The sequence below is a fragment of the Ornithodoros turicata genome, chromosome 3 (genome assembly GCF_037126465.1).
Source record: "Ornithodoros turicata isolate Travis chromosome 3, ASM3712646v1, whole genome shotgun sequence".
Taxonomy (NCBI): Eukaryota; Metazoa; Arthropoda; class Arachnida; order Ixodida; family Argasidae; genus Ornithodoros; species Ornithodoros turicata.
The window spans coordinates 24,615,909-24,640,973 of record NC_088203.1 but is presented as its reverse complement, the minus strand read 5'-3'; the positions used below and the strand labels follow the sequence as shown (position 1 = coordinate 24,640,973).

The following is a 25,065-nucleotide window of genomic DNA, read 5'->3' as shown; positions in this document are numbered from 1 at the left end:
TTGTGAGACATCGCCTAGCAATAGCATCAACATCATTCTCAAGAGAAACTCTGTCTGACGTATTGGGGTACGGCAGCATATTTCATTGCTTTTGTTCGTAGATCCTGGACCGCGAACATTCTAAGTCAAAAGTAAGTGTGCACAATTTAACGGGCTGGAGATCCAGTTTCCTTGGACTTCACTGTCGTTTGGAAGCAGAGTTGAAGGGACGGTCGCATGCGTCCCTGTCGATTTCGAATCTACGGTGTCATTTTATTCCTCGTTGACTACTGACCACGATGTTGAAATCCCCTGCGAAAATGCGGAATACTGGCGGCCATTCCGTGGGATACATGACAAGAGCAGACGCCAAACGTTGAGATTATGCCAAAATTCCCTCTCTGGAAATAGACGAAAACGTCATTCCATACACCACCAATCACTGCTCTCCCTGAAGTCGGCTCAGGACGCACACTAACCCCACTGTCCTCCACTCCTTCCCGCTGTTCTCTCTCCATCTGTCCACGTCTGTTGCCCCGACAGTTGCTTCGCGACGCTAACACCGAATTTAAAAAACACACACAAAACAATCAGAGCACGGCCTTGAGAGATGGGACGCCGCGGCGGTGCGGACTTCTGGACCCAAGCAGCACAACATGTTGGCCCAATATAGGTCCCACATTGGGCCAACGTGTTGTGCTGCTTGGGGACGGCTCCTTTCTCCTCTGAGCTAGGCCCTCTCACTCCTCCGGTTCTACGTCTACGCATCTGCGAACCCAGCGCTGATCTTTCAAATTCGTTTATTTAATAGTGAGTTTTAGTATCTCGTGCGGTATCGCGTTTGCGTATGTAAGGGATAGCGTGGGTGGTTCTGCGCATCGCGCAGAACTACCACGCTATCCCTTACGTACGTAAAAGCGACAGCGTACTATATACTAAAACTCACTAATATCTCGGCACTTTTCGGACGAAAAAATTGCCAAGTACATTGCCCGTCTATGCCTTACATAGCGGTCTCTGGATGCGACGCTCGACCAGGCGCCCTTGCTTCTGTAGCAGCGCTTCCAGCCGCAGGACGAAGAAGCCGACGAGACGGCAGCGCCACCCGGCGCGAGCTTAACATTCTGGCTCGCAGCTGCTCATCCTCACGGACGTTCAGTCCAGTCCAGCCTTCGGACAATAAACTGCTGTCCCGAACACTCTCATTCCTACACTGGTGACCCGTCCAACGGACAGCAGCCATGCAGCCAGCAGTAGCAGGTGACAACAACGGAGTTCCTACCGCCTGCCAGGGGTCAACCGCCTGCCCCGCCTCCTCCCACAGCCGTAAGCTCCGTCGCAGTTCGCCTTCCGCCGTTCTATGGAACCCGTCGATATGGTTCATCGAAGCAGAGACCCAGTTTCAGCTGGCTGGCATTTCACAGCAGCTTACCATGTATCGTCACATCGTCGCTGCCCTTCCTCCAGAGATTGCGATGGAAGTGGCAGACGTTCTTCAGGCCCCACCGCCTCGCGATCAGTACTCCCATCTCAAGACCGCCATCCTGGATCGCACCACGCTAACTGAGCGGAAACGGCTGCAGCAGCTGCTTAACACCGAAGAGCTCGGCGACCGCCGCCCATCCCAGCTGCTACGTTCCATGGAAGCTTTGCTCGGGGACCGCGCCCCCACTTTCGACGCACAGCTTCGCGAGCTCTTCATGCAGCGCCTTCCGTCTCAGGTCCAAATGATTCTGGCTGCCGCGTCAAGCCTGCCGCTTGCCAACCTCGCAGAACAGGAATACAAACTTATGGAAGCTGTCGGCCCTGGTGTCTCTACGGTCACGCAGCCATCCCCAGATCTTTCGGCCACCGACGTCAAGGCCCCGATTGTGCACCTTAAGACGACGTCCACGCACGTCTGGACACCCTTTCTGCGGACGTCTCCCACCTGCGCGCAAGCATTGATGCTCCTGCCAATGCCCATACAGACCGTCGACGATAACTCAGGAAGCCACTCAGGAAGCCGCAGTTCCCAATCTCGCCGACGCTCGCCTTTCCCACGCTCTGGAGATTCCACATCCACTCCGTGGTGCTGGTACCACCATCGTTTCGGCAACAGGGCTGAACGCTGTACCCTCCCCTGCGGAACAAGCTACTTCTCGACACATGCACAAAGCTTTCCGTAGACGTCATGACCGGCAAGTGACCTCCCTGCGCAGATACCGTCACGCTTTCTGCATTGACAGCGCCGTACGCCTCGATCGTTCAAGAGTTCCCTTCTCTCACCCAACCACCGGTTTGGACGAGACCCGTCGCGCATCACATCTGCACCACTGGACCACCTGTTTTTGCTCGGCCTCGACGTCTCGCCCCGGAAAAACTCAAAATCACCCGCACGGAGTTCGAGCACATGCTCGCTGTTGGTGTCGCCCGACCTTCCTCCAGCGATTGGTCATCCCCCGCTGCATATGGTCCCCAAAAAGACCGGGGACTGGCGACCTTGCGGCGATCACCGTGCCCTCAAACTCGCCACAGCTCCAGACCGCTACCCCTTGCCTCCCCAGCAAGATTTCACCGTCAACTTGAACAGCGCTACCATCTTTTCTAAAATCGACCTAATGAAAGCATACCATCAGATTCCCGTTGCCCCCGAAGACATCAAGAAGACCGCCATTACCACCCCATTCGGTCTGTTTGAATTCCAACGGATGCCTTTCGGGTTGCGCAACGCAGCACAGACCTTCCAGCGGTTCATTCATTCCGTCACCAGAGGCCTTCCTTTCGTTTTTGCCTATATCGACGACCTGCTTGTTGCAAGTTTTACCCCTAAAGAGCATGCCGACCACCTCCGTCAACTTTTCGCGCGACTGGCCGCTCATGGCGTCGTCATCAACGTCCAGAAGTACGAACTTGGCGTTGAAGCCACCGAATTCCTTGGTCACATGGTCTCTTGCGCCGGCATCGCTCCTCTCCCAAGCAAGGTCGACGCGATCACCAGCTTTCCGCAGCCTCAGTCTCTCCGCCAGTTGAGACGTTTCCTCGGTTTAACTTTTACCGGCGATTCATCCCTCACTGTGCCACCACTTTGCGCCCACTAGAAGCTCTCCTCAGTTATCGCGGCGGATCGGAGCCCCTTCCCTGGTCAGCTGAAGCCGAAGCCGCCTTCTCGAAGATCAAGGGGGACCTCAGCGCGCAGATACAGCTGTACCATTCGAAGCATGGCGCTCCGACCGCACTAATGGTGGATGCCTCAAACGTGGCCGTGGGAGCGGCCTTGCATCAGAAGTTTGACGACAGCTGGCGCCTTATAGCCTTCTTCAGTAAGAAGTTGAAACCTGCCGAACAGTAGTACAGCGCGTTCGGCCGGGAGCTCCTTGCTGCTTATCTTGCAGTCAGGCACTTTCGCCACTTTCTGGAGGGATTGGGAGGATTCTGCACGCAGATCCACTATGTGCAGGGAAGCGCCAACGGTCCAGCCGATGCCTTCAGCCGCATCGCGCTGCTCTCTGTACGTGCCACATCCGTCTCGCCGGAAGACCTCGCATCCGCTCAATCCTCCGACCAAGAGCTCCTCAGACTCCGTGAGACGCAGCCGCCTTAGGCTGGAAGACATTCCGCTGCCTGGCACGGACATCACGCTGTGCTGTGACACTTCGACCGGCCGTGCAAGACTTTTCGTGCCAGCAGAGCTCCGGAGCGCTATCTTCGCTTCCATTCGCGACCTGTCCCACCCCGGCGCACGTCCTACTCAGAAACCCATCGCCGAGCGCTACGTGTGGCCACCCATGAATGCGGACATTCGAGCTTGGGTGAGGTGCTGCGTCGCTTGTCAGCGCTCAAAGATTCAGCGTCACACCATCACCCCGCTTGGCAAGTTCGCGTCGCCCGACGCCTTCTCAAGGCCATTGGCCGGTTCACCCGCTGGCCAGAGGCTACGCCCATCACCGACACCACCGCCGAAACCGTAGCTGCCACCTTCCTACGCAGTTGGATCGCCCGTTTCGGTGTGCCCTCACGAGTAACGACAGACCGAGGTCCTCAGTTTGAAAGCCGCCTTTTCACCGCCTTCACCAATCTACTTGGCACCTCGCGCGTAAGAACAACTTCGTACCACCCTGCGTCGAACGGTTTGGTGGAGAGGTTTCATCGGCGCATCAGGTCCGCACCCACTGGACAGATGCCTTACCCCTAGTGCTTCTCGGCGTCCGTTCTGCCTTCAAGGCCGACCTTGGCTGCAGTCGAGCGCAGCTCGTCTAGAGCTGCAGCCTACGCCTCCCCGCCGAATTCTTCGGCGAGTCAAGCTTGCCCTCCACCCCTTCCGAGCTCCTCGACAGCCTCCACCCCGTGCCCACCCGTGCCAAATCCTCCTGCAAGCCCTACGTCCCGCAACAACTTGCCACTGCCACCCATGTTTCCTCCGCATCGACGGAGTTAAGTCATCCCTTGTTCCGCCTATACTAGCCCCCATCCCGTTCTGCACCGCTCTGACAAGACCTTCCGTATACTCATCAACGGACGGGAAGAGACAGTCAGCCTGGACAGGCTTAAGCCCGCCTTCCTGGAGAATGCGGACCCTTCCGTCTCGTCACTCTCGAACACCACAGACTTCGACCGTACACCTGCGCCCACCGACTGCCAGGCCTGAGCACGCAAAACCGTCATCTGGTCCGATCGTTCCTCGCCGTTTCCAGCGAGGGGGGACTGTAGCGGCGCTTCCAGACACCGGACGAAAAAAGCCGACGAGACAGCAGCGCCACCCGACGCGAGCTTAACATTCCGGCTCACAGCTCTTCATCCTCACGGACGTTCAGTCCAGTCCAGCCTTCGGACAATAAACTGCTGTCCCCAACTTTGAATACACTCTCATTCCTACACTTCAATGTCCCAGAAGTAATTCTGTTCTGATTGGAATTACTATCAAGTCTTTGCATGGAATTCTGGAGGTTACTAGTAATGAAGCACTATTTCACTGCCATTGCTACCTTTTGTGAATGTCAAAGGAATGCGCTTTCGGGCAGAGCCTGCCATTCTTCAGACAGGAAAGGCTCTGCCCAAAAGCTTCCGTATTAAATAGTTACTCTGACTTCGTGCTTCATTCTTTCGCTATTTTTCTTGACGACGTTTCAACAAGTTGGACTGTGTATTATTTTACCCTTTTGATCTCGAATAATTTACATTTATTTTCGCATTTATCTTGCCTCAGCAAAAATGTTTTCCGTGTTATCCTTCTACTCAGAGCATTCTGGTGCTAAACTCTGGTTAGAGACTTGAGGGCATCTTAACGTGGACTTGTTTTTAAGCCAATAATTTGCAACAACAATATGCTTCTGCCCATCACATATATTTAGCATAATATACGACCTTCTAAGAACCAATATATTCCATGCCCTAAAGGGCGGAGGTCGCAATTCTTGCAATAATTTCTTCGAACGATACTTTCGCAGTCTGCATTGCTTCTGCACAGACTGGACCCTGATCATTTATCATCGGAAATGGTTCGTTGTAAAGCAGCACGGCTGAAGAATTGGAAACAGAGAATGACAAATTGCCCTGTCAAACCTTTGTGGCTTTTCTGGTGATCTTTTTGCCTGAGAGCTATAAAAGTAAGACTGATATTGTGGTGTCGGACAACCCTTACATATGCGTAAAACATAGCACAATGAACCAAGTTTTCGGTCCCACGGCGACCAAGACCCACTTTTCCCGTTAAATTGGCGGCGACATTGTATAATTAATGTCTCACATACGTGAAAGGAGACAGATCCTTTTATCGGTACGTGTAAGATCGTGTGTCAATGCTGCCTCTCTTAATGCGGTAGCCGCTCCGTGCTCCCCTCGTCTATTTCGTTTCAACGCATGGGCGTACCGAGATGGGGGCAAGGGGGGCCGTCGCCAAGGTCGCTTGTGAAAATAGTGCACTCTTTAGTCATAGGTCGTAAGGATTATTCTCAGATGTCATAATAGGAACCTCTAAACACCCACACAGTGTGCAACGTCCGCCTCCAGAAAAAGATGTGGTAGGGGGTGGGTTTTTTGCACTCTTGCCCCCTAGAAGCGCTCAACCCCCCCTTTTTTTGGAAAAAAACCTGGGAACGCCCATGTTTCGACGTCGTTTGACATATTTATATAAATTATATGTGATCATGGAGGTGTGTAGAACATTTGCCCCACTATTAGCGCACCCATCACTGTGCTTAAAAGTGCAAAGAGGTGATCTCCCAATTGAAAAAAAAAAAAAAACGAAAAAGAAAGAAAGAAAAAGAAGATTGGTACTCTGGTGCTCTCAGGTGTTAACACTATTGACTGCTGTGTGTATTTTGCCGTTCTGTCCCGTATTTTGACCTGTTAATGGGGTACGAGGTGAAAATGACGTGTGCCTCTGGTCCAGGGTGTCGGAGCGAACCGAAAACCAAAACCGAAAGCCAAGAAAAAAAGCTATTATGGTGCGAACCGGAGCAGAATCGAAACCGTATACGTTTTTTTTTCCTCTGGATCTGATACCGAAAAATTTATTTAACGGTCTTCGGTCCAAGAAAAAACTTCGCCGGTTTGGACTACGAATAGACGAATGAGACCGACGTCGCATGTTTTGAAGTCATACTTTACGAGTGATACGATTACGGTGGAATGTATGTCGATATACGAGTGGACGTCGTCCTTCCACGTCGTCCTTCCAATAGACGTTCCACGTCGAGAAAGCCCATGTGAACAGACAGTCTTTCTTTGTTTCAGGATTGTTTCTCTTTCAAAGTTCTTAACTGGAGCCTGGAGTTGCCAATGTCTCAGCTGCCTATTAATATTAAATACAATGTATGCGGAATAAACGGGTTTACATTTTGCAACATTGATTTTTTTTTCCTGGGAATGCATATGCCCACTAGAGGTGGAACCGGTTAAAACCGGTATGAGCCGTTATTTTTTTGCTCCAGAGCAGAACCTGTACCGAACCGTTTATGATAGAACCGGAACAAAAACCGGAACGAAAAACGTTTCGGTTCGACATCCTGCAGTCTTGTCGGCAAGGCATCAAGGGTTGGGGCATGAAAACTAAAGAGTGCAGTGAATATTTTGTCGGTTTGGTGGCATTGTGTACTTTTTGCGTCAGTAATTGTTCAAAACGTTCACCGTCGGCATCTTTAGCACAGTGCATGAAAACAATTGTGCACCTGTTTCGTTGTCCTTTTAGAAGTGGTAGCCCCGGCGCATGAACCTCGAATAGCCATCGACCATGCGTTCACATTCGACTATTTCACTTGGCAGCGTACAGGGTGTTTCAGTAATCATGTCGAAAAATTTTAATAAAAAGGCACGCAACGGAAAAATATGCGATCGACGGTGTGTATCTGCGGATAGATTTTGCCACGTACTTCAAATAATTTTATATTAACTCTAATTAAAACGCATTACATTTATTAAACTGAAATCTGGAACACTTGCCAATTCAAGGTACCATTTTCTTATCAGCAGCGCATTGTCCGTTTACCCAAATCCACCACAAAATAAGCTACCAAGTGCAATGGCAGCAGCTGGCAAATGCACGAAATGGCAATGTATGATGTGTATGTACGAAATGGCATCAGCAAATGTACGAAAACGGCTACTTTCTAAATCTGCACCGCGCCTAGTTCTCCGCTAAAAAGCGATTCGGGGAGAGCATGGTACTCCCCTTTCAGATTCCTTTCCGATGCTTCTGCTGAAGACAGCAGAAGCATCGGAACATAGCTGAAACGCCATAGTTATCTGTGAAACAGTGAAACAGAAACAATAAGGGGCGGGTCGTCGTTTTCTATCACTACTCCTTGTGCTATTTTGACGGCAGACGATGTGCGATCCAGTCGTGACCTTGCCTACCTCTGTGATGCTGAAAACGGCGAGCCTTTTCACCGCCCCCACCACCAATTTAGCACTTTTTTTTTAAATTTTATTCAGCTGCTAGCATTGTGTTGGTGTAAATCCGTAATTACGCTTCCTGGTTCTGAGAACAAAGACTTTAACTTGGAAAATTTCAGAGTGAGTTAAATTCACGAAATAACATTTATTTTTATCAGAATTTGGTAAAATTACACGTAGTAGGGTGCAAAAGTTTTGTATAGAGCCCTCTGTCTCTTCGCGTATGCCTCCAGACTCAATGGAAACGGTTACCAACAACTAGCCTCCGCCAGTTTACTTGCATTTTGTTTCTTACTTCTCCAGATAAATGTCGGTCGTCGTATATTACATTTTTCCACACCAACATTTATTACAATTTCGTGGGGTAGTTTCTGGATGCACGCTAGTACGCAGAAGAGTGAAAACATAATAATATCATGTAAGAATGCGCAGAAAAAAAGACGAGTATACAAATGGCAACGAGTCGAGCCAGACCACCTTCCTTCCCCGGGCAAAAATCGTAACAGCGTCCAAAGTGCCACCCGCGGGCAGAGGACGGGGCACGCTTGAAACTCATTTATATAGGTTTACAAAAACAACACGGATAAACAGGAGTCAGTTCATAGTAGCAAATACACCTAAAGAGCTTTATACACCTGTCACTGACAGGAGCGAAGGCGAGCCCTAACACCGGTACTCCGTCTCCCACAAGTGGGAACACGGGAAAGCTTTCAAGCATCGCGATGGTGTTGACACGAACGGCTAAAGCGGCCCAGTGTTTCCTGCTGTCAGTCGCAGACGGATATAGGTGGATGGTGGAACCCGAGTTTCGGTCACTGTTTGCGCATATGACACGTACACACGTTGTGCGACATTATGCCCCTATGATGCCGGTCGCTAACGCAAGCTACCCTCCTTTGGGTGAAACATCGTGCTTTTGTGTGGACGAACCATGTTTATGCTTTATTTCTTTCAAATGAGGTATCTTGTCTCAATTACCTTCTTTAAAGACCGGCGATAAAGTGAAGATGAAATGAGAGGATCCGTTGACCAGGAACAACACAGTTTAATTCAGCCAACCTGCTCCCACGAGCTTCCAACGTAGAATGAACTCACCAAAACGTTACAACGAAAATCCTCCTCGTCTTCATCGTCGCTTCTTCCTCCTCCTCGTTCCTTGAAATCCAACGCGAAATCCAACATTTCATTTTCATTCTCCTAACTCCAGAGGGTACAGTAGTTGAATGCCGCTCGGAAGCTTCAGCATGCACGATCTGACTTTCCTATCTCTTCCGACGAAACACTGTTCGACTCTTGCCATCTTCCACTGCTGCCGAGGTAGCATAGTCTCTTGCAGCAAAACGAGTTTTCCTTCCTCAATCATTGCTTTCAGTCCTCTCGTTGACGGCCCTGTTTGCAGCTCAGCGAGATAATCTTTGGACCATCTTTTCCAGAATGTTGCCAAAACCATCTCGCGATCCGACCACGATTTGAGCAGCTGATTGTGTGCTATGTCATCCGGACCCGTTAAGTTCGGTAGCGTGCTGAGTCTTCTTCCTGCGAGAAAGTAAGCGGGGCAATGTGGCACTGGCTCCTGAGGTTCGTCATAGAGGTGGGTTAGAGGCATTGAGTGCAAGACTGCCTCTATTTCGCACAGGTGTGCGATTCCACGCCAAGTGATCCAGGAGGGTTGCTCGACCACCAGGGATTTTTATGAAAAAAAATCAGGGTGGTTCGTGTGGGCATTGGGAAGTAAAGCACGTATTATTTATTCGAACATCCGCTGAGTTCCGCCGCTAGAGGGCACCAAAATTGGCGCCAGGAGCAAAAACCATGTTCGGCTTCGTCGCGTCTAACGGCCGTTCTGCCGCAGTTAGAACGCTGAAAATCGGTACACATGCTGTGTTTGTGCTCAAAATTCACGAGTTCGAAGGTCATTCATTTATCTGTTAAGGGAGCCCAGTAGGCACTACCGCAATCAAAGCAAAATTTGACAAATTTTGCGTATTTTTTAAACGAATACCGTGCGTCGCAGCGAAATGAGAATTTGCACGTGAAAGGTTCGGCTGCTGTTCGTCCGAGGGAGAAAATCTCACCGACCTGCAAAATAATTTTTACGGCGAAAAAATTCCGCTAATTTGAGAAAATCGATTAAATACGCGCATTTCAATGCGGCATTTTGTGTGTGCGATAACAAGCTGGAACTGAGCGATTTGCGGAGAACTGTACACACGTCGGGAACGTAACTACGAAAAATTAACAAAGTGTTATGTATTAAACAAAATATGTTAATTTTTTTCTTGGAGTATCCGTGGTGCAGGCATGGCACGCGCCAAGACTGCGACGGAGGGCGGCGCTCGTTTGTGGGGCAAGCCCAATTATTCGGGGCAGATTATAATCGTTATTAAATAATGTGATGATCATTTAGCGCTGATTAAATGTAACTTTGAATGATTGAGTATTCACGTCGCCGCACAGGTATAGTGATGTCTGGTGGACCTGTGGTTAATTCCTCAGCGTTCTTTGATGAAACCTCATATGGCGGACACTGTATTTACCTTCTCTTTGGGAAGGCGCACGGCAAGAACAGAACACTATTGAACGTAAACACAGTGAAGTTTTAAAGACACTGAAACAAACACACCAAGTTATTGCATACTTTACACTTAATATATAATAAGGGATTGGAACATCATTGAAAGAGGACGTGAATGGACTTCAAATGTGTGCTTTTCCTAGCCGTCGAATACCCGAAACACGCTTCTCTTCTCCGAGAAAGACGTCGGCATTGCAGCTACATCTTGATACAGCAGCATGATTGCAGCTACATGATATGATCTTGTGCCATGCACTGTAATCGCTTGCCTGTACCTAGGAGCGAGGATGTCATGATGTGCATGAATGTCCTCCTTTGCAACCCAGATCGGTGTTACATTCTCCATGTTTTCATGTGCCCATTTGTATAGGTCAAGAGGTGTCAGGATTTGGTCCTCGAAAGGTCTTTGAAGGCTGGCTTTCGCTGCTAGCCTTTTGAGCGTGCCACCTACACCATCACATGGACCTTTGCCATGGGATGTTGCAAAAAAATGCCAGGAAGCGTTAATTCCAGTCTCATTTAGGGTGGCAGAGATTTACAAAATGTTTCTTGTTCTTGTATTGTGACGCGGCACCGTCTGTGAAGTACGAAATCCCCTTAATGTGGGAAGAGTCCGCAGTGAAGCGTCGCAGAAAAGTCGTTGGAAAGTATTGGAATTTTCATGCGAGAGGGTGTCGGATATCATGATGTATGTCTTGTAGTCAGGTCAGATCCTTGCGTGTGAACGTCACGGTAGTACGCAATAATTGGGTGCCTGTCTGGCTTGGCTGTCTTCCCAGTAGAACAACTGGGGGGAATTTTGTACCAGGAAGCTGTAATTTTCTGAAAAGTCCATCATGACTATTGCTTCGTCGTGTGGAAGGGTTTGCTTCAGATGTCACAGGAAAGGAGCTTGCTCTTTCGCAACGAAGTCATGCATTTTAAGGCAATCGATGTCCTTCAGAACACGTTCAAGAAGGTCGTCAAATGGCAAAACCATGGTGTCAAGCCTGCTGTGCAGTCCAGATACCCGTTGCTTGAACTGTACGTCGCTTATGACGTCATCGTCCCAGCCTATATTAGCTGTGAAATAATCGTGGAGTTTTTCAACGCCAGGACACGTACTGAACGAACGTCTCATGCAATCCTCCTTTTGCACGCACACGATCATGCTCAGTAGATCCTTATAGTCCTCTTTTAGCCCCCGCGAGTAGGTCGTCTACGTGCTTTCAGAAGGCAACTTCGAAGACGTTGGAAACTTGTGCGCCATGTTCACGAAGTGGTGCTTCAGCGTAGCTGCCAACAAAAACGGACTTGAAGTAATCCCAAACGGGACCCTCTTCATCCTGAATGTGACAATGTTTGGCGTGTCCTCCTGAGGCCGTGGTATGCGATCGTACCACAGAAAACGCAGGGCGTCTCTGTCGCTCTCCTGCACTTGAATATGGAGGAATGCATTTTCCATGTCTGCAACAAGCGCAACATTATGCCGCCTGAAGTTCAGTAGGAGGGCAACGAGATCTGCTGTCAAGTACGGTCCGCTTTGTAAATTGTCGTTGAGAGACAATGACCCTGAGGCGTGTGACGACGCGTCAAACACTACCCGCAGTTTCGTCGCAGAACGGCGAAGTTTCGTCGTTCTGCTTGCCTCACGAACAACCACCTGGTGCGGCATGTAGTACGTGAAATGCTTCGTCTGAACGTCTTCGTCCACCAGCTCCGCCATGTCGTCTCTGTAGTATTGTCGGATAGCCACGTCGTAGGCTTCCAGCCACACCGGTACTTTCTGTATCATTATGTAATTTTCTCGTCAGCTGCTGGAGCCGTCTCATGGCCACTGCTTTGTTGCTGTTGAGGTTAACCTGGTCCCTCCACAGTAAAGCCACTTCGTATCGGTCATTACTCTTGCTCACTGTTTGCTCCAAGTAGTTCACTACCGGGTCGTCCAATCTCAGATTCCCTGTCGTCGATACCAATTGCTTCGAGTGTCCAGAACTTCGTCAAGATGTCTGAAGTATCTCGTTTGGAAACTGCAGACTTTAAAACGCAATAGCTGGTGAGCAACGATCATCTGCTTCTTCTGGTGTGGGACTTTGGACAGCCCATCCAAATTCAGTTTCTATTGCTCGCAGTTGGTCGTTCAGTTTTCTTGACCGACCCGTGGTGACTGTCCAATAGTGCTCACATCCGAACAGTAGACCTATGTTAACTGGACCTCCCCGTGCTGACGTATCACCCAATCTGCACTGAAGCTGTGACAGTTTCTCGGCGACAGAACTTGATGGGCTTGGAATCGACTGATTGCGTACCGTCTCTATCTCCAGGGCTTCAATTTCCTGGCACTTGCCGTCTTCTATTTCCAAGCGTACGAGTACGCGTGGAAAGTCTTTCTCGGTTTGATGACCACCAAAGACTTCGACTGTCGGCGTCTCCGTCCCAACTTTCTTGCATCTCATCTTCCTGGAGATTTCTGTGCACACAAATGAACGTTGGCTTTTACTGCCGAAGAGCGCCCGAACTGTCAGGGTGGGTAGAAGAACGGCTGGTCTCCTTTGGTCGCTGTGACACTCCAAGTTCACTGGAACCGACGTAATCGCATCCGGCGTGGATGCTTTCTTCTGTACGAAGTCTGGGTCACACGTGACCGTTGCGTGTCTACCTCCGCAATTCTTGCATTTTACTTGACTTCAGCATGTCTTTGCTTGGTGATTCGGCCTCGTGCACCTGAAGCACCTTCGTTCGAAGACTGTTTTTCTTCTCTTCAAGTCCAATCTTCATGTCGCACTCCATCGTAGAATGGCTTTCCGCCTTTCAGAAGAAGCAACTGTTTACCTGGGTGGATTGCTGAAGAACGGCCGTTGACGATGACTTCCTGGAATCTTTGCGCTTGCCTCTGCCTCTGTTGCTGTGTGCACCGTCTCGTTTCTTCGTCTTCCCGCTCATGTGTTGGATGAACTCCACATCTTCTCGGCTTTGGACTTGCACTTTCAAGAAGTCGAGTAGCTGTGTAAATGAATCCGACATTTCGATCGTTCCCAGACGAGCACTGCCGCCCGCTTCTTGTTGACCCATCTCGAGAACCGCTGCAGTGCTGTTTCTTCGCTCACTTATGCTCCTTTTGTTGAAACTGAGCAAAATGTCTCTTGGTAGTGCTCGTTGAAGTATCGGAAGCAGAAGACTGCTGAAGGTCTCCAGCTTTCTTCCTAATGCTTCCAGTCCTCGTACGTGTGCAACCACGTTATCGTAGAGATGTCTGAGACCCTTAACGTCATCTGAAAAACTGGATCCAGGTCAATGAGCTTTCTCATGTGAGACTGAACGAGCAATTCTTCGTCTATAAACCGTCGCTTGAACAAGTCTATGGCGTCGTTGTAACACCTTGAGGTTGGAGGCAATCCTGCTGCTGCTGCGTCAGGCGTTAGGCATCCCTTCAAATAGCCGAATTTATCCACTTCCGTAAGATCCTCATTTCGATGTACGACGAGGTCAAACTGCTCCTAAAATTGCTGCCAGGTAGTCCTTTCTCCGTCGAACCTCATCAATTCCAGTTTGGACAGACGGACCTTCGTTCGATTTATTGAGGGTGCCGTTCCATTCGAAGGGTTGCTCCCCGACGAGTCACGTGCAGCTCGTTCCGAAGTCTCCAACGCTTCACGCCGATGAGCCAACTTCGCCAAACACGTTACCAACTTGTAATTCCACTGAAATACTTGCTCGAACTCTGCCTCGTACAGTTCATCTGCACGCTCTTGTTCGATTTTGTCGTCTACAGTATTCAACTGCAACTGCAATGCCTTTAGCCTGTCTTCGAACACACGGACATCTTCTGTGCCCGATCGTGTCAGGGCTTCTTGAGCTTCGTTGATCAGTCGTGTGACGGGTCTCGTCCGTCCGTCAGCGTTTCTGTGTGACGGGTAGTAGTAGTGGTGCTGTTGAAAGGGCTCGCCGTTGACGGCCTCAGAGAGGTGGGGAACGTCACAAGGAACGCCCTGGGGGAACGTGCGTCCTGGGCCGACTTCTAAGGGAACTGTGCCGACATATGTCTGAAAGCGTCTGAGGGAAACCCAGGAAAAACCCCAGACAGAACAGCTGGCACCGGAAGTCCAACCCGGGCACCTCCCAGTCTCGACGTGACATGGCCAGCACGCTAACCAGAGCTGGGCATTTTGAGTCACGATAACTCACGATCACAATCATTTGATGTAGTGTGTGGCCATTTCAGTCGCACGTGTAGCCAGCGGTGGCTTCTATGGCGTCTGTCATCTCGTACTCACAGCTAAACTATTTGCCGCGCAGTGCGATACTGTACTCTCTCAGCCGAGGATCGCTGTTTATCGCATGCTACCAAGAAAGACACTTTTTCAAGTCATACTGCTGATTGTCCTCATACGTCCACGATATTATAAAGCGCGATCACGGGGCATTACTAGTGCAATGATACGATAGCGATAACAACACACCAGCCACCCCAGAGCGCGTGCGGCTGACGCTGATACATCGCGGAGCGGTCGGTGAGAGAAAACAACTATTTCAGTTTTTTTGGGAGAGGGGATATGTTATCTTAAATAGCGACAGTCTATTGGTTGTCAGTTCTGACATACAGATAGGAGTTATAATAAAAGCAGGTTCCATGCGATCTTCGGTTTGATCCTCATGAAAGTATGCTGGTTTCAATGTGCTTAGTACTGCTGTTTAGTGACTATTTGGTGTCTAGTGTCTGTCCTGCGTTGCGTAATGACGGCTCCATCTGATAATCTTGTCGTCTTGGAGGGATTTATGGCACCTGACTGGTTACAAAACCACTTCGTGTATGTTGGTAGCACTGCGGACGGAGAGAAGACGTATATGATCTGTCGATACTGCAATACAAGAAAAGCTGGGAGGAAGAGGGCAGTTGGAAATTTTGCGAGACATCTGGAGGTAAGTTGCTGGCTGTTTCCGAAAATGCCTTTATACCTACTAGCTACTACTTACTAGCTACCTGTACCCATGCTGTGTTGAACTGACCCAGGGAGTACCATACCGCGCAACTTTACGGAGAAACCTGTCTCTAAGCTCGACCACGTACATCGGAACAGGGCAAACTGTTAAAGAAAGGGAAAAAAAACGAAGATACCTTCTGCAGCGAAGGCAGCATTGTGGTTAGGAGTGTTATCATTTTTTTTTCTGACAATGTTGCAGAATCGAACAGTCATGTGAGAAGTTACTGGAAATATAGCTATATAGTTAGACCTGCTTCCCAGTAAAAAATAACTAAAGTGTAACTGCAAAAATATAATACGGCTAAAAATAGAAACTGGTTACACTCTGTCAACGTAACTCTGTTACCCAAAGTTATTTCTGAAATGCTTCTAAACAAGAAGGAAAACGATTCCATGGTGTCTGGTTAACCTAGGGCTTTCTGTTTTCTTCATCTCTTTTTGTCGTTCCAAGTCTTGTAGGGTAACCAAAAGTGTTGTTTCCGGCCTTCCATTTGATGCCAATACACTCTCTGTTGTTTCCGACTCCCAGTCTTTTCTCTTTCTCATGATCATCATCAGTGAGATCCCAAATTGTTATTTTCTGCGAAATGAACAGTTTTAAAGTGCATGGCATGGTAAGTATGTTCATCTCCGAGCTCTTGCGCCGCTTTATTTCGAGAACATGGCCACCAATGCTGTGGAGTACTTTAACAGCGGTGGTGAACAGGGTATCACTGCTGAAGGAGTCTAAGACAGTGCTGATATTTTTCAACTTGCGTTTTACGGTAATTGTTTCAGGAAGCGCGATAGTTGCAGCGTTTCCTTTTTCATTTTTTTTCTTTCTATTCGAAACGTGCTGGCTAATAAAAAGAACTATAGCGCTTCCAAAATGTACCTAGTTACTGGGATATAAGCTAACTATGTCGCACAAAGTTAATTTCAGATAGATTAAATTGTTACAGCAATAAGTTACAATTATCAGAAACTACAGTTACTCCAGCTGCTCACTAGCAACTAAGTTAGTGCCCAACCGCAATCGAACGCAACCTTCAGCATGACTGGCCACGACATGCACTCGACAGCGTAGAATAATTATTGCAATGCTCTCTAATACAACTTTATATTCATTACAGCTGATGCACAGAGATGAGCACGCGGCCTGTGTGTCGAAACGAAGAAAGTGCATGGCAGAAGGTCATTCTGCAACACTTGCGCGCTCGCAAGTGAAGCTGACGCCATCACATGAGGTACAGCAAACATTCAACAGACTGGTGACTGAAATGATCGCGGTTGATGGGCTGCCCTTAAACTTTCCCACTGGTTTGGGCTTCCAGAGACTAATGACATTTGTGAGGCCCAACCTAAACGTTGTATCGCCGAGAACAATAAGCCGGCAGTTAGAAGATCTTGCCAGAAAGTACGCCCTGCCCAGTCTTCGTGAAGACATCAAGAAATGTAAACCAAACACGGTACACTTCACGGTCGACCTGTGGTCGAGCAGAGCCAGGACTTCTATACTTGGTATTAGGGTGCATTTCATTAAGGACTGGGAACTTGTAGTCCATACCCTAGCATTTAAGCATCTTTCTGGACCTCATACTGGTTGCAATATCAGGAAAGCATTCGAAGGGGAGATGCTTCAGCGCGGCGTAGACATTAGGCAGATCGGTTGCGTTGTATGTGACAACGCCTCAAATATGGTGAAGGCATTCAACATTAACATGATGTTCAGCGAAGCATGGCGAATGGCAACAGGGGAGGACGCTACAGCCGGAGTTGACGAACTAGACCAGCTGGAGGATGACATGACGCCATCGGTAGCAGACTCGCTCCAACATTGCCACAGGATCGCGTGCTGCGCTCATACCCTTCAACTAGCGGTCAATGCTGCACTGAAAAAAGACTCGAAAGCTTCTGAGGTATTGGGCTTACTAAGTTCGGTCATCAATATATTTAGAAGGTCTAATCACTGGACCGAAGAGCTCCGAAAAAAATGCGAAAAAGACGTCATCCCTCCCACCGGGACACGTTGGAACTCTCTGCTAGCAACCCTTAAACGGCTGACACAGGTACGCATGCAGACTCTTCTTGCTCGAAACAGATATCGAACTTTGGCTAATCAGTGTGCTATTATTCGAATTGACGATTTCGTCGGCGATTCGCGAACAAGCGCCACTTAACAATATTGTGCCTTGGTTCCGCTAATTGTTGGATTTGCGCGTGTTTTCCATCGGTACTACTAGATATAGTTTGAAGTCATTTTACAGCCATTTTCCCTTGATATCGATTTTCGCCATATTTCACATGTTTCCATGTAGGGCGCGCTTCTCAAATGTCGCTACGCAGTCAGAGAGGGATGGTGTAAGACTAATCGGGCACAATCAATAACGATTACTCGTTCCATGTGATGAAATATTTCAGATATAGGTGTACGAGGCAGTGGATACACTTGTCCAGCAGTACAATGAGCTGCACCCCTCCAGGGCAATTGATCTCAGCCTTCCAACTTTTACTTTGTCACGGCTGCAAGAAATCCCAGACTTGCTCGAGCCCCTTGGCGACGCAACAGATGCGTTGCAGTGTGACGGCGTCACAGCAGCAATTGTCCATCTATGCATATCGACAGTTTACATGAAAACAGAGAGCTTCAACACAAGCAAGTAAGCAAGATACTTTTGTCATTCTTGTTATTTTAAAACTATAGGAGGGGTCGTTCATTAGTTGAGATGGTTATTCTCCTTTATTCCATATTGAGAACGTGAAGTGCACCAGGCTACGAATAACGAGGGGAAATGCACACACATACTACCAAGAAATTTGAACATTAGAAGGATGATTTATCTGTCCATATGAAGGCAGGCAATGTAACAGTAATGACGTGCGCCATATTCGGTAACAGTCTCCTTTGCCACCCGGATGAGCAGGTTCCTTTTAGAATCGGAATAAAATCCCATTCCCCTTATACTGACCAAAGCTGAAGTTTAATGTGTGTCATTAATCAGCACTATTTCAATGTTTGTTTTCGAAGGGCAGCACAGTAGGATCCGGTGCGCATGTTGCGCATGAAAACCATTAAAGAGGCGGCTGTTAAATTATCCGGACGCATCACATATAGCAGCATCTCCATATGGAATGTCCATTCCTCTTAGATGGAATAATTACCGGAATCCCCCCACCTCTCTTTTGTTGTAAATCTGGTTTAGTCAGACAATTTACGTGGACCGCCATTACCGTGATCTCCATTAGCTTTTCAGTGTTTTGTGCAGAACTTTTGGAGCAGCTTAACCGAAGGTTCGAAGCCACATTGAAGGACAGTTTTCTAATAGCTGCTTGCATCCTCAATCCAAGAATAAAGCTCAGAATCTTCGAGTCACACATCGCGAAGGGATTATCGAAGCCAAGTACTTCGGAGGCAGTCAAGGTTGTGGAACATCTACTCGACGGAGTCGATAGGGTACTGTACACATTTTTTTATTTTTTTTTTTTACTATAGTTAGACTGTCATCCTCACGGAGGACTGTTCTTCTCAGAACTAATTACATGATTGACCCTAATGTAGTGCTGATAACTTTATCCGTATTAGGTATCCGGACTTACGCGTACATTATGCCGTGTTTATCCACTGGAATTTGTTTCGTATAGTCCATTAGGGAGGCAATCAAACATAATGGCAACACTAGGACAGGAAACCTTCAGGAAGCAATAAAGGCTTATTTTACTACAAGCCTTCGGTCGTGTGTATCAGCTACGCGAATTCGGACCTGACTATTTTTAGTCAACTTATTGTCTACCCTTTGTGATTGTCAGTTGTATGTGGTGCACTGCACAGTTATGATCATACGGAAACTTTCCATGTTTTTGCATGTTGAGTGCCACGACCGTTATGCACTATATTGCATGCCAGAAGCTGCAATAATAGGGTAGCTTATTGTGTCTGCAGGTTACCTGCTGTTTTGTCAACTGCTGATCATTCGGTTTTTGAAACAACATATATATGCACTTAGGAGAAGTGCAGGTGGACATAGTGCAATGATTCCTGTAGTAAGACTCGAATTTCTAACAATATTCGTTCTTGCAGGCTCCATATTCTTTCACGGCTACCAGCGTAACTTCAGCACCAACAACTTCTACGCCTGATGCTAAAGTGGACATATCTAAAGTTGTCGGTCTGTCGGGCGTGCTGGATGCGGTATACCCACTCCAGGAGGCTCGGCAGTTGTCTGAACTGGAACGTTACCTCAGCGCGGAATACGACGCTCAGGATGTGCTCTCTTTCTGGAGGAATAATTTTCACCAGTACCCCAAACTGGGACGTCTTGCCCAAGTATGCCTCGGGAAACAGGCCACTTCGGGAGCAGTGGAGCGCCTCTTCTCTGTGGCAGGCGCTCTTCAAAGAGCAAGGCGAGCGCCTCTCGTGCCAAGCACCATAGAGAACTGAATCCTTGTGTCTGAGCACGTCAGGAAACACAAAAATTAACTTTCAAAAAACGGACAAGGAGCTTGAACTTTTTGGATAAAACGTACTGTCCCACTCTCTTGGCCTTTCGTTTTTACATGATGCCCCACAAATGAGTGTAGTGGTTGCTAAGTCCCACCACGATACCACAGCGAAGCCGCTCCGACGGAAGCGATTTTTAAAGAACTGACTATAAATTGCGTCGCTGCCACGTGCCCTATAACATGATCACCGCACTCATTTTGGTATGGGCGTGCAGTACAACAAACCTCTACTTTGTTTCGCGTCCTCTGCACGGGCGCGACCAAAACGAGTCTACTGTGGAACAACGTTTTATGTAGCAAACTGCAGATACATTGTGCCACGGGTATATCGCCGGCTCTAGAAATATTGTGCTTCAAACGTTTAGTAGCGATTTGCATTCCACAAGTGACATGCCGGGGAGTTTGTGTACACGCAAAACTAGTGTTCTGGAGACAGCGTGAATTGCGATTTTCTTGGAAAGCCTCGTGAAAGCTGCTACAAAAACGTGAGGCTACATACCAATGTATGGACGTAACGAAGCACAAACTGTCTCCGCAGTACAACAGATTCGCATCTGCACAGATAATGGATACGATACAAAGAGTCGATCATGCCACAAAAAAGTAAACATAGCCGCGCGAAACCTTTTCGGTATGTGAAGACGCGCGAGCTGTTTCAACTTCAAGCAATATGCATCGGCCTTCAAAGCGGCCTGTGATGGCGCGCTCACGAAATCATTACATGAAGCTCGCGATTTCGTAGTCCGGTTGTATTGCGGTTACTTTTTCGTACCGCCGTGGGGCGCCACAGTGTGATCGCACCGCCCGGGTCAGCGAGATAAGATGACAGCTGAGCGCAACCGTGATAACTTCCCTCCTCCTCCATGTTACATCAGCCTTGTATCAGATGATCGCAAGCTCATTATCAAAATGATTGCAATCACATCAGACTACTCGCTCCGGTGACTATGATTGTGCATATCGCGATTTATCGCACTCATGAGTTTTTTTGCCGAGGTATGACGCTAACCACTGAGCCACGGGAGCTGGTTTCTGTGTGACTGACGCATGGTTTCCAATTCACTTCCGCACTTTTGCGACGCTGCTTTACGAGGAAGAGCTTACAGCCAATATGAAGTGAAGTAAAAGAAGATAAGAGCGCGTGGCGGCATTGTTGCAGGGGCAACTAACGGCATTTCTTGAGTCGCTCCGTCCAAAAATTGATCTCGGCGAACCTATGCGTCCGTCGGTTCGCAGACGCACCCATTGAAAAGCAAAAGTGCGGACCAGACTTAACGTATACCTTCGTTCCATCCTGAAGTATGTTCCGTTGCAATGATTCGCTGTCGGCGGACGTAATACGCAAGCGCAACCGTAAACGCTGCAGTGTGAATCACGCTATAGGGGTGCTAATGAGGCCAACGTCACATCTCCCAAAATACACGTGTACCGAGAGCTCCACATCGGTGCGCGTTTTCCTTTATTCTGAGACCAACCTCTGTACAGTGTGCACTTGTCAGGTTCCCTGTTTGGGAAAATCAGATTCAATTGAAGCTAACGAGGGCGAGTGCTTTTGCAGGCAACGTAAATTGAGTATGTGTACAACGGCTTCAACTACTGGTGACAACAAAGTGACTATCCGTAAGAATGCCCCGCAAGCGGACCGCGGCGTGTCCATGCCAATAGAATGCATTCTGCGACTGACGCGCGTCCCCCGTTTCTTTCGCGTGTACAACGAAAGAAGCGCCGTAATTTTTTGTTTCCTTTTGTCCAGCCGTGCGTCCCCCAGTGTGCGTTCTCCACGAACAAACTAAACGTATAACTGATTTTCCGTACAACATCAGCAGCAACAGAGAATACATTACGATGAGACATTATTCTGAGGTGTGATAACAAATAGGCGGCTGAAGGTAGGTGCAGGTGCAAGAGCAAAGAATGAGCTTCAGTATACTGCTCGCGCGCATAGTTATCAGCTGTACTCTAGCACTTCATCCGTTTCGGCTGAGTCCGTAATTTTGAGCAAGGTGTTTTATCTTGAAGCTGAGGCATCCTACCCTATTAGATGCGATCACAAGATGGGAATGAAAATGATGGACCTGACACGGACGCACGCGTAACAGGTGAAGCATACATATTTCGGCTGCGTACCTGAGGTAAGGTATAAGGTACCATAACCTAAGGTAAAGTTGATTACGTACGCCTATAATGTAGATGCAGCGACGTAAACGTGCAACGCAGACGCAGGATGCACCGGCACACCGAGCTACATCGCGTTGTGGCGAACGTTTCATAATTGTTGGTTAACGTAACGTTTCATAATTGGTGGTTCTGCGCACGCGCAAGACATAAGCAGACCTATGCGCATTGCGCAGAACTCCCACGCTATCCCTTACGTACGCAAAGGCGACAGCTTACTATATTATATACTCACTATTATATTCCATGCGTATTACAGCTGAGGCACGCGATGAAGATGTCGACGAACAATGTGCATTACGAGGACCAATGAGGATACGACCTCAATTCTCGTGTCAGAAAGATTGGGGACGAATTACCAGCTCCGGTGGCGCAGCGGTAACGCGTGCGCTTGGAGACTGGGAGGTCCGCGGTTCGAATCCGCGGGCCGGCTGTGCCGTCTGGGGTTTTTCCTGGGTTTCCTTCAGATGTGTAATAGGCGTATGCCGGCACAGTTCCCCTGAAGTCGGCCCATGGACGCAGCTGTCCTCCCCCCGAGCGGATTCCGCTCGGTCTTCCACTTCACCCTTTCCTCTCCTCCTCTCCACCACCTTTCCCTTCCCGAGAAACATGCCGCCTAATCAGGCAAGCAGACCTCTCTGGTTCCTCCCAACGACACTCCTCCTCCTCCTGGGGACGAATTAGTGCGAGAATTTAGGTGAGTGCAAAGGATGTCGCCCCCTTCGGATCCGCACCAGCTTGCCTGCCTCCTCCTTCATTGTTCCTCGAAGAGTGGATGTTTGCGGATACGGAGCCTCGCCAGCAACAGAAAATCCTCCGTAGCGAAGGTCGTGCTGAAGACTGGGGAGATGGTGGGTTCGAATCCTACCACCGGCTGTGCTGTCTGAGGTTTTCCCTGGGTTTTCAGAAGACTTTCCAGACGAATGTCGGCACAGTTCACCCTGAAGTCGGCCCAGGACGCATACTAACACTGCTGTCCCCCACTCCTTCCTTGCTGTCCCCTCTCCATCTGTCCACATCTGTACGCTGCTCATAGCCACAACTGCTTCGCGGCGCTAGCACTTAATAAAAAAAAAATCATCCGTTTCGACTGCCGTCTACGTTGCGCGCTCGATGAACTCGTTCTGCACTTTCGAATGCGTCATTCGACACGAATGAATTCATTCGACACGAAACGCAGCTCTGTACGGTCAGCAAACTTGACGAAACTAGGGAGTTTTAGAATAACGTAAGTTTCACGATAAGGTTTCCCAAAACATGATAAGCCAATCGTCTCACTCCTTTGGAGTGGGTGACATCACGTTGCTGATATTTGATTGACTGACATTGACACGGTGTCGGAACCGGAGGGCGTAGACGATTTCCTAAAACGCCCTACTAAGAAAGTTTCCCCTACACTCTGAAAAATGAACTTCACCGCATAGCACGCTCCTAGCCAACCATCATCTCGAATGATATCGTCATCGGCCCTGATTTGTTGAAAACGGGAGACGTACGCCTTTTTTGTGACAATTATGAACAGAATAAGCGTCACAAAAAAGGCGTACGCCTCCCCTTTTTAACAAATCAGGGCAGATAACGATATCATTCGAGATGGTGGTTGGTTAGGAGCGTGCTATGCAGTGAAGTTCATTTCTAAGAGTGTAACGTGAATCACAACTTTACAGGAAGTATCGTGTTCCAAAACCAAATCAAGAGGGAGAGAGGGAATAAAGCCGTCAAGTTTGGCTAATAAACTCGTTGACCCGCTCCTGTTTTCATATCCTGCACGCGCGCAGAAGCCGGCGAATTACTTATTACTGATATTTCGATAAGCATGCATATCGATACGTAATATGGATCTCATTATCGACGTACACTCTTAGAAATAAACTTCATCGCATAGCACGCTCCTAGCCAACCATCATCTCGAATAATACCATTATCGGCCCTGATTTGTTGAAAACGGGAGGCGTACACCTTTTTTGTGACAATTATGAACAGCATAAGTGTCACAAAAAAGGCGTACGCCTCCCGTTTTCAACAAATCAGGACAGCTAACGATATCATTCGAGATTATGGTTGGCTAGGAGCGTGCTATGCGGTGAAGTTTATTTTTAAGAGTGTAATATCGACGTCAATATCAATATTTTTAATGATAAATATCGATACCTTAAAACTATTGATAACATCGCAAGCATGAAATATCGATAATATCGATATTAATATCGGTTATCGTTCCATCCCCACCTCTCGCACATCCCTCGGAACGGCTCTGACGTAGTGCCTTCCATCTCCACATTTTCGTCGTCTACGAAAAAAAAGAAGAAGAAGAAGGAAGGAAGGAAGGGAATGCCTGACGTTGGCAACATGTCCCTGAGCTCGGGGGAAGGTCAAAACACAAAACACAAAAACGAACAGCACAAGACAAGGCTGTTAGTTTCTGTCGTTTGTCCTTCCCCCAAGCTCAGGGACATGTTGCCAACGTCAAGTATACACCAGCTTGCTTGCAGTTTACGTCTATGTTCACCGAAGTAATGCAGTAGGGTCTCATCGACAAAATCCGTTGAGTACGAACGTTGAGTACGTGCTTAGTCCGAAAGTTCCAACGAATATTGTGTTCGACGGGATGTCGTGAATCAAGACCGAGACGCGGATCGTACGTACATCGGTACGAGTGGTACGACACGCCACCCGCGCATGTGCGACCGCTGGTGTGCTTCCTGAATCAGAAGGCGGCATCATTGTCGACAGGAAGGAGCAGCTTTAACTACACACAACACAATCTTTGTCGCAACACTTGACAGCCTAGTCTCACTTCCTGTAACACTTCCCCAGTGCCCCGCAGGGGGCACCGGCTTAGACTGGTGTTTGGTGAGTGGCGCCACCACGGATCCCAGCCCCCAGTCCTAAGGTGTTATCCGTACCGTGCCGAGGGGATGAAAGGCGAAGTGTAGAAGCCTTGAACGGTGGCGGTCGGGGTCTTGGTCAAACCCCGGCCGATGGGTTTTCCTTAAAACTCCGGGACCTTCCCACATGTATGAA

At 48.5% G+C, this 25,065-nt stretch overlaps 2 protein-coding genes and 1 long non-coding RNA gene across 3 annotated transcripts; 2 read left to right on the top strand and 1 right to left on the bottom strand.

Annotated features, from left to right (window-relative positions):
* Positions 1-1,220: 1,220 nt before the first annotated feature.
* LOC135389219 (uncharacterized) lies at positions 1,221-2,147 on the top strand. Its single transcript, XM_064619284.1, has one exon. The coding sequence runs from the start codon at positions 1,221-1,223 to the stop codon at positions 2,145-2,147; it is 927 nt and encodes a 308-aa protein (XP_064475354.1).
* A 9,477-nt stretch (positions 2,148-11,624) lies between these two features.
* On the bottom strand, positions 11,625-12,200 carry LOC135389218 (uncharacterized). The gene has a single exon (XM_064619283.1). It carries the CDS (start codon positions 12,198-12,200, stop codon positions 11,625-11,627), a length of 576 nt encoding a protein of 191 aa, XP_064475353.1.
* A 6,423-nt stretch (positions 12,201-18,623) lies between these two features.
* Positions 18,624-19,899, top strand: LOC135390062 (uncharacterized). Its single transcript, XR_010421693.1, has 2 exons — positions 18,624-18,820; positions 19,445-19,899. It is a non-coding gene; the product is annotated as an uncharacterized LOC135390062 (long non-coding RNA).
* The last annotated feature ends 5,166 nt before the right edge of the window (positions 19,900-25,065 follow it).

Excerpts from the sequence above, each read along its gene's own strand:
- LOC135389219 (XM_064619284.1), top strand. The coding sequence starts at position 1,221 with ATGCAGCCAGCAGTAGCAGGTGACAACAACGGAGTTCCTACCGCCTGC.
- LOC135389218 (XM_064619283.1), bottom strand. The coding sequence starts at position 12,200 with ATGATACAGAAAGTACCGGTGTGGCTGGAAGCCTACGACGTGGCTATC.